General features: G+C 35.4%; 3 protein-coding genes and 1 pseudogene across 3 annotated transcripts; all 4 read left to right on the forward strand.

Moving 5' to 3' along the window:
- Positions 1–344: 344 nt before the first annotated feature.
- On the forward strand, positions 345–1,283 carry LOC147549082 (replication protein A 70 kDa DNA-binding subunit A pseudogene; annotated as a pseudogene).
- A 1,027-nt stretch (positions 1,284–2,310) lies between these two features.
- LOC147549083 (uncharacterized) lies at positions 2,311–8,291 on the forward strand. The gene is made up of 4 exons (XM_086669971.1): positions 2,311–2,428; positions 2,516–2,620; positions 2,705–2,791; positions 8,189–8,291. Exons 1-4 carry the CDS (start codon positions 2,357–2,359, stop codon positions 8,282–8,284), a joined length of 360 nt encoding a protein of 119 aa, XP_086526097.1. The 5' UTR covers positions 2,311–2,356; the 3' UTR covers positions 8,285–8,291.
- LOC147549084 (uncharacterized) lies at positions 3,199–7,572 on the forward strand. The gene is made up of 3 exons (XM_086665296.1): positions 3,199–5,527; positions 5,593–6,686; positions 6,802–7,572. Exons 1-3 carry the CDS (start codon positions 3,199–3,201, stop codon positions 7,570–7,572), a joined length of 4,194 nt encoding a protein of 1,397 aa, XP_086521422.1.
- Positions 8,292–12,208: 3,917 nt separating the features above from the next.
- On the forward strand, positions 12,209–12,746 carry LOC147549085 (uncharacterized). Its single transcript, XM_086668223.1, has 2 exons — positions 12,209–12,674; positions 12,733–12,746. Exons 1-2 carry the CDS (start codon positions 12,209–12,211, stop codon positions 12,744–12,746), a joined length of 480 nt encoding a protein of 159 aa, XP_086524349.1.
- Positions 12,747–16,657: the final 3,911 nt, after the last annotated feature.

The following is a 16,657-nucleotide window of genomic DNA, read 5'->3' on the forward strand; positions in this document are numbered from 1 at the left end:
CTCTTTTTCCATCATGTTCATTATTTATTATACATACAAATAAATATGTTAGATGAGTTGTATCAGATGAATTATTACTATCAGTCCAATTGTATTTTCCTTACCATAACGTATTGTGAACGGACACCAAATTTTAGTGTATGTTCCTGGCTATCACTGTAGTGTTATTTTTCCATGTATTATTGTTATATTGATTGTGCTCATAAACCTTATTTATAAACTACACCATCTAATCACAATGATGTTAGGGTTCCATTTTTTTCCCACATTTAACCCACTATGGGTTTGACTACCGTTTCCCCGGTTACATGTGATACTTAATCATAGACAATTTTGTGTAGACAATGAAGAGGAAATTTGTTCCAGAAAAAAATGACGATTTGGAATCTGTTAAGAAAGGAACTCCTTTAAAAGAGTTACATATCAAGGACCTGAGTCCTCACCTAAAAAGATGGACAGTGAAAGTCAGAGTGACAACTAAAGGTCCACTCAGAACGTACGCAAATGCTCGCGGATTCGGAAAATTATTTTCTTTCGATGTCCTAGATTCTGAATGTGGGGAACTACATGTTACATGTTTTAACGATGTAGCCGATAAGTTCTACACTGTTATAGAAGTTGACGATGTGTACCTGATATCTAATGGGACGTTGAAACCAGCCTTGAAGACTTTTAATCACCTTAGAAACGATTACGAGTTACATCTAGAAAAGTACTCTAAGGTTCAGAAGTGTCTAGGGGATGATGTGTCTATACCTAGAATTCATTTCAAGTTCATACCCATCAGTGACATTCAAACTATGCCAACTAATTTATTTGTCGATATAATTTGGGTTGTTTCTTCCATTAACGCCACTACACTTGTAACGAAGAAAGATGGTTCCCAGACGCAGAAAAGGGTTATTTGGTTACAAGATAAGTCTGGCTATAATGTAGAACTTACTTTATGGGGTCAGTGTTGCGAGGAGGAAGGCCTGAAGATTCATCAAATGGTCGATTCTGGAGTGTTTCCTGTTTTGTCAGTGAAATCGGGGAGAATTTGTGATTTCAACGGAAAATCAGTAGGAATGCTCCCATCAACTCAATTGTATGTGGACCCAGACCTTCCAGAGGCCCGTGAATTGCAAAATTGGTTTACCACAACAGGAAGCAATGCTACGTCAATCTCGATATCAAAGTTTTCCTCTAGAACATTGACTCGCGGCGTACACACATATGCAAAATCAGAGACGATCAACTGGGAACCTCTGATAAACCCGACTTCATCACTGTCAGTGCTATAATCTCATCCGTCAATACTGAAAACTTCGCTTATAATGCCTGCCCCCTAATGGACGGATCCCGCCATTGCAACAAGAAGGTGATTCTGACCGACGATTGTCAGTGGCATTGTCCCAAATGTGATAAAACCTCTGCTGAATGCAACTACAAGTACATCCTACAGTTAAAACTACAGGATACTTCTGGTGCCATATATGCAACGGCATTCCAGGAATCTGGTGAAGAGATTATGGGTATTTCAGCAGAAGCTTTATATAGTTTGAAAGAAGATGATGAAGAAAAATTTGATTACACAATCAATAGTGTTATTTCAAAACATTACATCTTCAATCTTAAAGTGAAAGAAGAAACTTACAACTATAAAAAAAATGTGAAGGTAGTAATTATGAAAGCGGATAAATTAGATTACGCTACGGAGTCCAAGTTTCTTCTTGATTCATTAGATGCTATGGTTGCAAATCATAAATCTATAGAGTGAAGTTACCTCGTATTAATAGTTAAAGTTATTATAGAAATTTGCAATTGATTGTTATCAACATCGTGTCATTAGTTCCTTCTGTAGTTTTTTATGGATACTTATTTTGCAATTAATTTAATTCAGTCCTAGAACATTTTTCGGATTTATATATATAATACAGTAAACACATCGCCAATTATGGGCTATTAGATGTTCTACTATAAAATCCAACTTCGTCTTAATTATTGTTATGATGTTTTAATATTGTGTAGTTTTAAGAGGATATAAATTTATTAGATATATAAACGCTTCGTACAACCAATCTTTTGCAATTAAATTTTTACCTTCTCAATTAAAAAAATGTTATTTTTCCCTAAATTTAGGTAATTGTTATGTTCACTTAACTTAATTACACCATCAGAATAAGAAGTCAAAAAATAGATAAACTAATTTGTTACTATTTTTAGCTTGACTACATTTTCATAAATGTAACAATTATTTTCTAACTAATGTTATGCTTCTTTCTCAGGTCACACATTTGAAATAATATCTATTTTTTCTATGCAGTTCCATTTGGTTCAACTATCTTATACTGAAGTTCATTCACCCTCAGACTCAATGCGTAACTCTAGGCAACTCGAGAATAATGCGAATATTGCATCAGAAAACACAGTGACGCCGCAAATAAATGTATAGTTATAAATTTTTATTTCCTATTACTTCCTACGTTTAACCATTTTTTAAGGTAATCACCGTTATATGTTTGTCTCTGAACAGGCACGGACATTAGCTCAGCGCCTTAGATGTGAGAGGGAACGGGCTGCACGTTCCCAACTGGAGATGCATGAAGTAGTTAACTCATCGTCATCACCTTCTTGGGATGTAAGCTTTCTGTACATATTTTTAATCTTAAGAAAGAAATAGTGACGTTTTGTACTACAACTAATTAACGTGATGTGAAAATAGAATCGGTCGGCAGCCCAACGAATGCGTCGTGCGGCTGACCAGGTGACACGTCAACAAAAGGGAAAAGCGATATCAAATCTTTCCAAGGTATGCCAAGTTAAAATATCTCCTTTTAAAATTCTTAGTTCTCCACCTTTTACTTTAACATGCATCCACCAAAAATAAAACATTTAACTACATTGGTCCTTTATCGATACTGCATTTAATTTAGTTGACTAAGATTTTGTTTCGAGAGAAATTACATGTTATCGTCATAAAACACATGTCACAATAACCATTAAGGAGAGTTTTGCTAATAAACTACGTTCTCGTGTATAATGAATGTTAAAAATGCAACAGAACGATATACATACGGTTACTTCTATGATTTTTTGGATTGTTATTCCTTCACTTGTGTTAAAATATCATCAGTAGTTGTATTAGTCTCTCTCATAACTCGTGCAACTCTATATTCTCTTCAATAGGCTATTATCACTGTCAATGAGCATAGTCGTATGGCTAAGCGTCCAAGGTTTAATTCTAGCAATTATGAGGAAGGTGAATGCTCAACCCCCTCTTATAATACGGTTGTTAGTATGGTCAGTGCACCCACCCCACCTACATCTTCGTTCGCGGAACTCATGCCTACTTTGCCTTTGGAACGTCACTACCTCGGATTAATGGACGTTACATGCCCGCATTGTAAAGCACTTCATTGGTTTGATGAAAAGTTAGTAAACTCTCGTATAAGTACTCCACTATTTGGGACTTGCTGTTTACAAGGAAAAATTAGACTACCGCAACTGCGCGAACCACCTCCGTCGTTAAAATCCCTGTATGATGGTTCTGACGCTACATCTAGAGCATTTCGATGCAATATCCGACGATACAATGCATCAAATGCTTTCACAAGTCTTGGATGCAACTTAGAGCGCAGAAATTTTAATGGACAAGGACCTATCTCATTCACTATACATGGAGAATTGCGTCACAGGACCGGGTCACTAATACCAGAACCAGGAACAACACCGTCATATGCGCAACTTTATATTTATGATCCATCTTCTGCTTTAAACATCCGTATTGGAAGAAATGACGACTTGGATGTTTCAATTCTCCTCATTATTCAAGACACTTTGAATGAGCATAATGTTTTTCTGCGAATTTATAAACAAGCCCACGAAATTTTACTACAGTTGAATTCCCCAGACAAAGATATACCAGTTAGTCTACACTATAGGCCATCAACCGACAGGCGCCGCTATAATCTACCTACAACTGAAGAAATTGCTGTAATAATCCCAGGAGATGGCACCGAAGTAACTTCTTCACGCGATAAAATATTGCACTTGAATGGGGGTAATGAATTGATGAGAATATCTGACTGTCATCCTGCTTATTTGCCGTTGCACTATGTTTTGCTTTTTCCATACGGAGAGTTGGGATGGGAGCCCGAATTAAAACAATGGGATACAAAATCAAACAGGGTAAGCAGAAAACGCCTCACTCAGATGCAGTTCTACAGCCATCGCCTTTTTCAGCGTCTTAATGAATATTCAACAGTATTAAGAGCGGGTAATTTATTCCAGGAGTTTTTGGTAGATGCATGGGCATCAACAGAGCAGATCCGGTTAAATTATATTAGACTTCATCAGAGTCAGTTGCGTTCTGAACTATATAGTGGTGTGGTAGATATTGCAAATACTGGGTTACGTCCTGATCAAATAGGCCGCCGATTTATATTGCCATCCTCCTTTACAGGTAGTAGTAGACATTTGTTTGAGATATATCAAGACTCTATGGCAATCACACGTTACCATGGTCATCCAGATATTTTCTTAACTATAACTGCAAACCCCAAATGGCCAGAAATAACATCGGCGTTATTACCAAATCAAACAACTATTGATCGACCAGATTTAGTTGCGCGTGTCTTTGAGTTAAAGCGGAAAAAGTTAATGAGTGTAGTAAATAAGGATGGTTTATTCGGAAAAGCAGTAGCTCATGTTTACGCAATAGAGTTTCAAAAACGTGGATTGCCCCATATGCACACTCTCATCTTCCTTCAACAACAAGACAAAATACACACACCGACTCAGGTAGATGAATTTATTTGTGCGGAATTTCCAGATCAAGCTAAAGAACCCCTACTTTTTGAGACAGTCAAAAATTGTATGATACACGGACCGTGTGGTGTGCGCTGTCCAACGTCACCATGTATGATAAATGGGAAATGCTCTAAAAGATACCCCCGCACGTATGTGGATAAAACAACTATAGGGGAAGATGGATACCCGGTATATCGTCGCCGTAACGATGGTCGGTCTTTCTTGGTTCGCGGTCATTTTGTTGATAATAGAGATGTTGTTCCTTATAATCCTTACCTATCCAAATTATTTGATTGCCACATTAATGTAGAAGTCTGTGCAAGTGTGCGTTGTGTTAAATATATAAACAAATATATCTACAAAGGAGATGATCGTGCTACAATGGTTGTGGGTGCAGCTGATGAAATTCAACAATATTTAGACTCTCGCTATATTGGACCACCGGAGGCAGCTTGGAGGTTATTTGGTCTTTTACTACATGAAGAATATCCATCTGTTGTGAGGTTGGCTGTGCATCTACCTGGCATGCATCATGTGGTTTTTCAACCTACGGACAATACAGATGTCGTTGAGTATAAAGCTGCGAACCAAATTTCAACTTTAATGGCTTTTTTCTTCCGTTGTGAGATCAAATCGCACGAAATTATACTTATCAAGAATTTCCCCAACACTATGTTTGGGACAAACAATCTAAGTTGTGGACTAGACGAAGAAAAAGCTTTTCTATTGGAAGAATGTACTTTGTTAGTCCAAACGAAGGAGAAAGATTCTACCTACGTTTATTGTTATCTGTTGTGAAAGGTCCGCTGTCATTTGAATCGTTGCGTACTGTAAACGAGATTTTGTACGACACTTTTAAATCTGCATGTGTTTCCCGCGGACTTTTAGAAGATGATGGTGAGTGGGTATTATGTCTCAAGGAAGCAGCAAATATAAATACAGGTTATCAATTACGGAGACTGTTTTCTATCATTTTATTAGAATGTACTCCACTAAATCCATCTTCTTTATGGGATAGATTCGCCCAAAACATTTGCGATGATCTTGCGCATCAACTGCGTACTACACAAGGTATTATTGAACCTACAAGCTCTCAAATACAGGATTTTGGATTACACCTGCTTAACGAAATCCTGTTAGAGTATGGTAAAACTCTAAAAGACGATTTCCCTTCTATGCCTCAACCGCATCAGCAATGGAATCGAATTTTAGGCAATCGTTTTATCTGGGAGCACATGCAACTACAGGCATCAATCGATGAAATAAAATTGGCTGCAAAAAGTAACCTTCTCAATAATGCACAAAGACATGCTTTTGACTCTATAATTCATTCTGTTATTAACAATGAAGGATCATTATTTTTTCTCAACGGTGGTGCTGGAACAGGAAAAACATTTTTGTACAATACAATTGCAGCGACATGTCGGAAAAATGGGAATATAGTTATTACTGTTGCTTCATCTGGTATAGCCTCATTACTATTGGTTGGAGGGAGAACAGCTCATTCAACTTTTCGGATTCCTCTTAATGTGCATGAGGATTCTGTTTGCAACATTGGTAAGCAAACATCACTTGCTGATTTATTCCGAGCATCAAACTTAATTATATGGGACGAGGTCCCAATGCAACACAAACATTGCGTTGAGGCTGTTGATCGTTCACTTCGAGATATTCGTAATAACAATAAGCCCTTCGGTGGAGTAACTGTTGTACTTGGTGGTGACTTCCGTCAAATTCTTCCTGTTATACCAAAAGGAGTCCGAGAGCAAATAGTAGGAGCCTCATTAAGAAGATCATTTCTTTGGATCGGCATGAAGGTTGTGACTCTATCACAAAATATGCGCCTCCAATCAGATGACGCTGACAATCACATGTTTCGGTCTTTCCTTCAACAGGTTTCTTTTTTACCTGATTTTCATAGTGTATTTGTTGTCCTTTCTTTTCTTACATTTACACGTGTTTAGATGCAAGTAATATTTACTTTAACACATATTATACTTCCTTATGTAGGTAGGGACAAATGAGTCGGACAATTTTCTCTTACCTTCTTACCTCAATAGGTGTCGTTCTCTAGAAGAACTCATAAATGCAGTCTATCCTGGGTTAAATATGGTTCAAAATCTTGTAGCCGAATATCTTACAAACCGAACCATCCTCTCTGCACGGAACGAAGATGTTTCATCCATAAATATATCAGCTTTAAGCATAACTCCAGGTGAAATGATCACTTACCTAGCTGCTGACAAAATGGGTGAAACCGAAGAAAACAACTACTCTTTAAATGCTAGCTACCCAAACGAGTTCCTAAACTCGCTTAATCCTTCTGGATTGCCACCATTCAAGTTGCAACTAAAAGTCGGTTGTCCCATTATGTTGCTAAGGAACCTTTCTCCTAAAGATGGACTATGCAATGGGACTAGGTTGATGGTTGTTAACTGTGCAACGCGAGTTCTTGAAGCTAAAATCCTTACCGGAGACAGACGTGGTAACACAGTATTTATTCCTAGAATCTCTTTAACGCCAAGCTCTTCGGAGTTGAACATTCAATTCACAAGGCGCCAGTTTCCCGTTCGATTAGCTTATGCTATGACAATAAACAAGTCTCAAGGCCAGTCAGTGACGCATGTGGGAGTAGATCTTCGGTTTCCAGTATTTAGTCACGGACAATTATATGTAGCTCTGTCTAGGTGCACTGACAGCAAAAGAGTGCATATATTATTGCCTGAACAATCTAATTTCTTTAGTACAACTAATGTTGTTTACAATGAAGTTTTACTCTAATGGTATTCTGTGTTACAAAATCATTCCAATTTGTTTGCCTACAATTATTTTAACTAGGTTTGTGGTAGATAGTAATTCAAATAAAGATTCTATAATTGGTCCTGATCTCTTTCAAATTTTGTTGAAAAGCTACAATTTCTTTGAATACTTTCAGAGCATATGAAATTTTATAGGTTCTCACATCGATTTTATCAACATGGTCGGCATGTGAATCCGTGGATCTTACTAGCATTTGTTATTACACAGATCTTTGGGGACAATTTGTTAACTTTTATTTCATTACGTCGATTCAAAAACTAGGGACTTTGTATAGTTAATGTATTCAGCTCAATATTTTATTTGATTAATAATCTGACTTATGGTATTATCGTGGCAATTAAACTATTTTAAAAGGGAACAAAAAGTTTGTTTGGTAAGATATATTTTAATTTCCACAATATTGTCTCGATGCAAAAAATAAATAAAAAACAACAACAAACGTCACCTTCTTCATCTTATATACAAATTTTCGTCATTTTTAACACATTTCATGTTTTAGTTCTTCCTTGGAAATAAATCCGACTACTGTTTATTTCGGGTTCTTTATTAGTACCTATTACACATGTTGATGCAGCAGAAAATTCGGAACGCTCAAGTTGTTCGACTACACAACATGTTTATAACATTTTGCATGCGTAGAGGCATGAACTATTGTTCCCATGGAGGCATCTGAATCTGTTTCGTTGGCTGAATCTGAACTCAACCCTGCTGGTAAAATTTGTATTCTAAGTATTTAGTTGGTCTAATTAGTCGACAGATGTAAACTATTTTCCTATTTCAGCACTTGGTTTGGTCTACATATGTATCTTACATTTCCTCATGTTGCACGGTATGTGAAGCTAAGATTACTATCTTCCCAACACCACAGCATATAGTAGATGAAGGCATCCCGAAAAATGAAGCAGCGTGCACTTGGATCGGAACCAAGAGAATGGCTAATGAACCAAGAGAATATATATTTCAAATTGTTTGGTCTAGACGATTCCTTGCATGATACACCGCCACAGTCCTTTAATTTAGACGTAAGTTTTCTCTTCTCAAAATGAAATTATAGATTCTATATTGGTTCCCGTCCATCCGTTCAAGTAATTCTGTATATTGACAGCTAAGTTTTATGTTTATAGCTATCAACATTTGCGACGATGCGGATGCCACTTTTCCGTTGGATAACATCATCTTCTCCGGCTTACATTTATGGAAATTTCTCATGATGAGCTTACAGTGGTTATTCGTAGGGAGTACCCTGTCATTAAGAGTTAACGTTATTTCTTTCTATCTATTCAATTACCAAGGACTTTGTTTGGTGAAGATTTTAAGCTAAAATTTAAGTTAGTTCTTCCCCTAAAATTAATCCCAACATCTACTTTTCATGTTCAACGATTTTGTGTGTTCAAATGCGTTAAGTGTTTCAAAATAGTTCCGTGCCGGAGGCACGGGCTATAACCTAGTATTGTATTATAAACTACATGTACAGTTCCGTAAATTATGTATAATGTTTGTCAAATTTTGACAATATTGAAGGTTTTGAGTAGTTTGTTAAGTTTAATAAGGCTACTATTTTGGTGAAAAGTACACGTAATGGTAAATAAAGAATACATAATTTATGTGCACTTATACGATGTTTTAGAATTTATTATAAATTATATATAATGTATAACAAATTACGCGTATTTTACATTCTCTTATAATAACATGGTTCGGAAGATGTTTGCGTAGTTTACTATAAATTATGGGAATTAACTGTAAAGTACAGGTAATGTAAATTCTGTTATGAAGAACCGTACGAAAAACCGTTTGGTTCATATCTCTGTACGGATAGAACAATGAGATCTGAAGAAAAAATGTGAAAATCATTAAGCTTAAACTACTATCTAAAGAATGATGATATGATGATTGATTGAAAAAATAACATACTCGATTTGAACTAATCAGATCTTTTAAACATCAAGATAAAAAACAATGATGAAAATTTAAGAGAGAGAAAATAAACATCAAACATTATAAATTAATGAAAAGTAAAGAAATCTTTAATACTTTTACTCAAAATCAGATATGATTAACTTTAGAGAGAGAGAATCTGTTACAATAACTTGAAACACGATATAAAATCTTATCAATGGAACGAAAAATTACTTCTGTAATGTGTTTTACCTGATAAAGGATGAAGAAGATGATTTCAGCTACTCTAATGAAGAAGAAACTAGATTTCTAAGATTAATGAATGATTACCAAACGATTCTGATTTAGGGAGAGAGAAAATTAGAAAGTTTCGGTTAATGAAGATAATGAAGATCACGGTTACTTAGTTTGGGAGCGTGATTGGACAGATAAATGGACTAGATATCCATTAATATTAATGTATTATAGGGATTTGTGTTTTCTCTCTAGATGTACACAAATGGACTAGATATCCATTAATATTAATATTTTGGTTTTTAAACTCTTAATGAGATTAGGGAGGACTAAAACTACAATTAGGGGTCGTTTTTTGGTCTATACACTCAAAAATTCTTCCTAATTCCAAAATTTGTATTGGACCAAAATCTCACCCTAACCCCTAAGATTTGCTAGGATTTTGGATTAATAAACCTAAACTTCAAACTCAAAATCAACAAAAATTTATTTCCCTTCTACAAAATAATTATTTTTTCAAAAATCATTATTTTTTCAAAAATTATTCTTTTTTTCAAAAATCATTCTTTCTTTTCAAAACTCATTATTTTCTAAAAAAAAATCATTATTTTTTTCCAAAAATCATATTTTTTTTTTCAAAACTCATTATTTTTTTTTAAAAATCGTTACTTTTTGAAGAATAATGATTTTGAAAAAAATAATATTTTTAAAATAATTATTTTGTAGAAATAACTATTCTTGAAATTTTCGTGAAAAAAAAATAGGTTTCATGAAATTTCAGTTACCTAGAGACAATATTTAGATGAGATTTTATTTTTGGGATATTATTCATGAATTTGAAGGATATTATTTTAATTAGAATCTTATTTTGTAAGAATCCAAATGTAATAGACAAACAAACCAAAGGACTTTAAATGAAGGAGTCAAGAATCCTAGAATTCTTATTGGTTACCAAACAAACCAAAAGAAACCATTTGGATTCATGAATCTGTGGAATCATGAATCCTAAGGACTCGTGAATCCGTGGATTCATGAATCCTGCAACCAAACGCACCATTATTCTTTTTTTTGAGAAATCGACTACGTTTTACGTTAGTCGTTACAAGGCATTGATACATCACGAAGATGTGATACACTCTTTTATTTTGTTAAAAAGACAAATTAAAGTTTTCTTCTTCTAGGCACCATGAAAACTTTAGAAATAGGCCCGAAGGACAATTTTAAAAGCCCCTCATTTTTTACACCTTAATTAACCTTTTTATTTGGGGAAATTTACAACAACCCTAAGATTTGGGATAAGTTCTAAGTCGGAGAGAAAAAACGAGACCTGTGGGTTGGACGATAGTTTGGCGATAGCTTTGCTAGGGTTTCCATCGATTTTCTCTATCATATCAACAATATACTTTAGGTTTAGCTTTGAACCTCTAGATTTGGTGTTTGAAGTTGAATTTTATGGTTTTCAATTAGTTTTTGGAAAGAATTCTAGAGAGAAAGTACATTTTGATCAACTATTGGAAGATTTTTCTAGGGTTTAACATTGTTTTCTTCATATTATTGGACTCATAGACAACAATGAAAGGAGAATCTGTTGTTTCAAGGTATAATTTCTTCTTAGTTGTTTATTTTCATTCATCAACAAATATAAGAAATATTTTGCACAATAGATTATGATTTATGAATAATAATTTAGAGTTATTCATGATAATTTATTTGAAAATACAATTTGATTTTGATTTCTTTAAATTCTGTTCTATAAGATTAATTCTGTTTACAAGAGTTAGGAAGAGGTTTACAAGACACTGCAAATTGTTTGCATTGCTTTTGCAGTGATTTGCAAATAGTCGGTTGTTATTTATTATAACTCGTAACTGTTTCTTTGTTACAGTTTGATGGTTCCGACCGTTCTCGGAGTATTTCAACATGTGGGTAATTTTGTTTGTTCGAAGATTGGAAGTGATAGTATTATACTCCATTTGAAAGAGTTCTTATGCAAACAATGGAATGATTTGACTCTATCACTTTTTGAATTGAGTTGCAAAATAAACAACCAAGTTATGAAGGTAGATTCTGATTTACATTTACAATCAACATTTTATTATTGTTTGGCGAAACATATTCACCTTATTGAAATACAAGTTACTGTTACAAATCATGCAAGTTGTTCTTCATCCATCGTTACTACCGCGTCATCATCAAATCATAACACACGTCCAAGTGTTGTTCCTTTACTTTCAAGTACTTGGGCATTCAATTTTAAACATGTAGGTCAGAAATTTCCAGGTGGTGTACATGAAAACGTATGGAGTTAATATAATACTATCTTGAGTCGGCTTATGGATTTCGTTTTGTGAAAAACGATCCTTATAGGGTTACAGTGGGATGTGCTAGAAAAAAAACAAGGTGTAAATGGAGAATTCATTCCACGAAAATCTCCAAAGAGAATGATATCTTTGTTATCAAAACGATGAATAATTGTCATACTTGTGGTGCTGGACTAAAAGACATTAAGAAACGTCGTTTCACAAGTGCTTTGATAAAAAATTTGGTGATGCATAGTGTTCAAAGTGATCCATCTATCAAGCCTAGACAAATTATTGATTATATATTGAATACATATGGGTTTGATGTTAGTTATTATTACTCTTATACTGGCAAGCCACTAGCTTTGAAGGATATTCACGGGGATGCATCATCGTCTTATCATCATTTAGTTTCTTATGTTGATGCTATACAAAGAAGTAACCCAAATACTTTTGTGAAACTTGAGATTGACCCTAATTCGAAAGAATTTCAGCGTTTATTTGTTGCATTTGGGGCTTGTATTCATGGATTCAGATTTTGCCGCCCGATTCTTTATTTAGATGCAACATTTTTCAAAGGAAAGTTTAGTGGATGTTTATTAGCTGCAACGGGCAAGAATGCCAAAGGAGGTAAAACATGTTCTTTTCAGCTTTGTTCTTGTATTTATTTTGTTCAAATCATTGCAAGCCTTTGCAAACTGATTTGCAGTGGTTTGCAAATTGATTTTTGCAAATCAATTTGCATTGGTTTGCAAATTAATTTGAAAATTGATTTGCATTGTGGTTTGCATTGGTTTGCAAATTGATTTGCATTGGTTTGCATTGTGGTTTGCAAACTGACTTCATTAGTGATTTCTATCGTGCTTCTCATTATTGTGCGTCGTACGAGAAAGTTATTGAACCTGTGGTTGATTATGATCTTCCGAATCATCATCCCGACGAGCTTGTTGCTTTACCACCGACTGAGAAGAAGAAACCTGGAAGACCAAGGCAAAAGAGGATACCAAACAATGGAGCAAAGTGGAAGAGGTCGATAAAGTGTAGCGTGTGTCATACATCTGGTCACAACCAATCTTTCTGAATTCCATTTTTCTCTTTCGATGTCAACATTATGAAGATTCTACACCTTGTTAGGTCAAGAACATTTCCATATGCAACTGGTGGATCCTCAAAATCATCGTCATCAATTGACACCGTTTTTCCCTTTTCAACTTTTTGTTCCTACATTTAATAGAATCAACAATGTCATCAAAAGATTTGTTAGACTTCAGATATTAATGAAAGAGATTAAAAAAACTGAAACTAGAAAGCAAGGCTCTGCAAACCAGTTTGCAAAGCTCTGCACAGCTCTGCAAACTAGTTTGCACAACTCTGTAGTGAGTTTGAAGAGCTTTGCAAGTCAATTTTAAACTACTGCAACCAAAATTCAAATTCATAGAAGAACAGTAAAGTAATCGAATGTACTCAACATAATAAACTATTAAAGATATGGTTTAGGAAACATGTTTTTAACTGTTCTCAGTCACTTTTGAAGTGTATACTGCATTTTTTTGTTTCTTTTCCTTTTTAGTGTAAACAAACATAGGGTCTTCCAGTTGTTTTCTCTTAGGACGCTCCTTCACACCCTTTTCAATGAATCCTTTAACTATTTCCCTCAATTCAGCAACATTTTCATCTCTTTATTCTTCCTCGTTAAGGCCTCCCATTTCCACTTTCCATTTTCCCTTCTCTTTCTTCATTTCTGCATCACTTTCTGTTTTTTCCTCAACTTTGTTTTCCTCGTTTGCTTTTTTCCTTTTCTAGTCCCTCATTTATCTCCTTCACAACATCAAATATATCTTTGCTTACATCATGTTCATCCAATTCCTTTCCTCCTCTACTATCTTCATCTACACCATCTTTTTCATCTCCCTCGCCTCTTTCTTCGTCTTCATGATTAGTTTGTTGGAAATCATCATTAACCTGCATTAAGTACATAATAAACAATTTATTAAGTTTTACCTAAAATGCAAGGAAATCAGTTCGCAAATCAGTTTGCAACATGGTTTGCAAACCATTGCAAACCAGGACTTTGAGAAAAATAGTAACATTTTAACACAAAGATCTTACATTGTCACTCCCAACATCATCTTTACTGTTATCTTCTGCATCTTTACCCTGCCTATTTTCACCATCTTTTTTACTTCCATTTCCACCATCTTTTTCATAATTTTCGCTCTCATTTTTACTGCTCTCTTCTTCTTCATTATCATCATTGACGTCTTCTTCTTTCTCATTTCCACAGCTTTCTTCAGCATCTTATGTTTTTTCTTCATCATGTTCATCACCTTGTTCACCACTTTTTTCTTCATCGTCTTCATTTACTCCTGCCTCAACTTTGTCATTTTTTTCTAAATACTTCACTCTTCTTTTTAGTTTACTTACTTCATTCTGGAGCATTTTGATTTCATCCGCTTGATCATCAATCCTTTTCGCAAGAACGGCAAGAGTTGTTTTTCTAGATGAAGCATCATTTACTGACACTTGAGATCTTTCTCTTGGCATTGGATGATTTTCATTGCTCTCCTTTCTTTGTAAATTGTTCGAAGAAGGGAGTAATAGAGTTTCTTCATGACTAATTTCTTGGAATTCATCATTTACCTGCATTAAGTGCATAATGAACAACTTATTAACAATTTAAAGCCTTGCATTTCAAAAGTAATATTTAAAAATATATTCAAAACGCTATATGCAAACTATAAAGCAAAGCTCTGCAAACCAATTTTCAAACCAGGTGTAAACCAGTTTGCAAATCAGTTTGCAAATTGATTTGCAAAACTTAGCAGACCTTCTGCAAAACCATTCCCAAGGAAAATAGTAACATTTAACAACAGAGATCTTACATTTTCACTCCCAACAGTAGCAAGATCAACTTCTTTAAATGTTGATTGTAATATTTGAAGATCCCATCTAGTTACTCGTGGAGTTAGAGCTTCATTTCCTTTAACCGGTTCAACAATTTTTCACTTTTTCACATATAAAGTACTACAAAAAATAACAGATCATTAAAAATCATTTTGGGAATGAGCAATAATGTCAATAACATGAAGTTAAAAAGAACAGATTATAAACTTACCAAAATAGCTATTGCACAACCAGCAAAATATGAAGTTGTCTCACATTTTGATAACTTATCCGCTAATTCTCTGTGTATATCAGCAACCCAATTGAAGTCATTGATTTTTTTAGGGTTAATTCGGTTTTAGCCCCCGATTTGTGACCAACTGGCCGTTTTGGCCCCGAATTGTGTCCGGCAGTTCGTTTTGGCCCCAAAAAATTCCTAAATGGCCCCAAATTTTTTCAACCTCCCAATTTTACCCCCATGGCATTTCTGTAATTATCTTTTTTTTCTTTTTCTTTGTCCACCTCATCTAACAATCACCACATCACTCTGTCCACCTCACCCTTCTTCTCCGGCGAAAGGTTGCCGGCCGGAATAAAAAATTCCGGCCGGCCACCTTTACCAAAAAAAAAAAAAAAAAAAAAAATTTCTTCATCTTCTTCATTTCTCTCTCTTCTTCATCTCCTTCTTTCTCTCTCTTCTTCATCTCCTTCTTTATCTCTCTTCTTCTTCTTTCTCTCTTCTTCCTCTTTCTCTCTAACCCCTCTCTCTTCTCTCTCTCTATAACTCCGGCGAAGGGGCTCCGCCCCTTCGCCGGAGAACCAGTCCCGGTCTGGTTGGAAACCAGATCGGGATAACTAGATCCCGATCTGGTTTCCAACCAGACCGGGACTGGTTGTAGAAACCAGATCTCGGTCTGGTTTCCAACCAGATCTCGGTCTGGTTTCCAACCAGATCTCGGTCTGGTTTCCAACCAGATCTCGGTCTGGTTCTACAACCAGATCTCGGTCTGGTTCTACAACCAGACCTTGAAGGTCTGGTTTCTACAACCAGACCTTCAAGGTCTGGTTCTCCGGCGAAGGGGCTTTGCCCCTTCGCCGGAGTTATAGAGAGAGAAGAGAGAGGGGTTAGAGAGAAAGAGGAAGAAGAGAGAAAGAAGAGATAAAGAAGAAGAAGAGAGATAAAGAAGAAGAAGAGAGATAAAGAAGGAGATGAAGAAGAGAGAGAAAGAAGGAGATGAAGAAGAGAGAGAAATGAAGAAGATGAAGAAATATTTTTTTTTTTTTTGGTAAAGGTGGCCGACCGGAATTTTTTATTCCGGCCGGCAACCTTTCGCCGGAGAAGAAGGGTGAGGTGGACAGAGTGATGTGGTGATTGTTAGATGAGGTGGACAAAGAAAAAGAAAAAAAAGATAATTACAGAAATGCCATGGGGGTAAAATTGGGAGGTTGAAAAAATTTGGGGCCATTTAGGAATTTTTTGGGGCCAAAACGAACTGCCGGACACAATTCGGGGCCAAAACGGCCAGTTGGTCACAAATCGGGGGCTAAAACGGAATTAACCCATTTTTTTAAATCGATAACTACAGTAATTGCATGTTGTGGTGTAGTTCCCGGACCATTAACATAGAAAAGTGTCCCTAGCATGTAGAGAAGCAATAACTTAACAAAATCCTCATCAAGTTCTTCATCGTATTCTTTCTCAATCTTCTTTGATAGTTCTTTCAAACAAG

The sequence above is a fragment of the Eschscholzia californica genome, unplaced genomic scaffold (assembly GCF_041429995.1).
Source record: "Eschscholzia californica isolate CP2 unplaced genomic scaffold, dmEscCali1.0.p SCAF_3, whole genome shotgun sequence".
NCBI classification, from domain to species: Eukaryota; Viridiplantae; Streptophyta; class Magnoliopsida; order Ranunculales; family Papaveraceae; genus Eschscholzia; species Eschscholzia californica.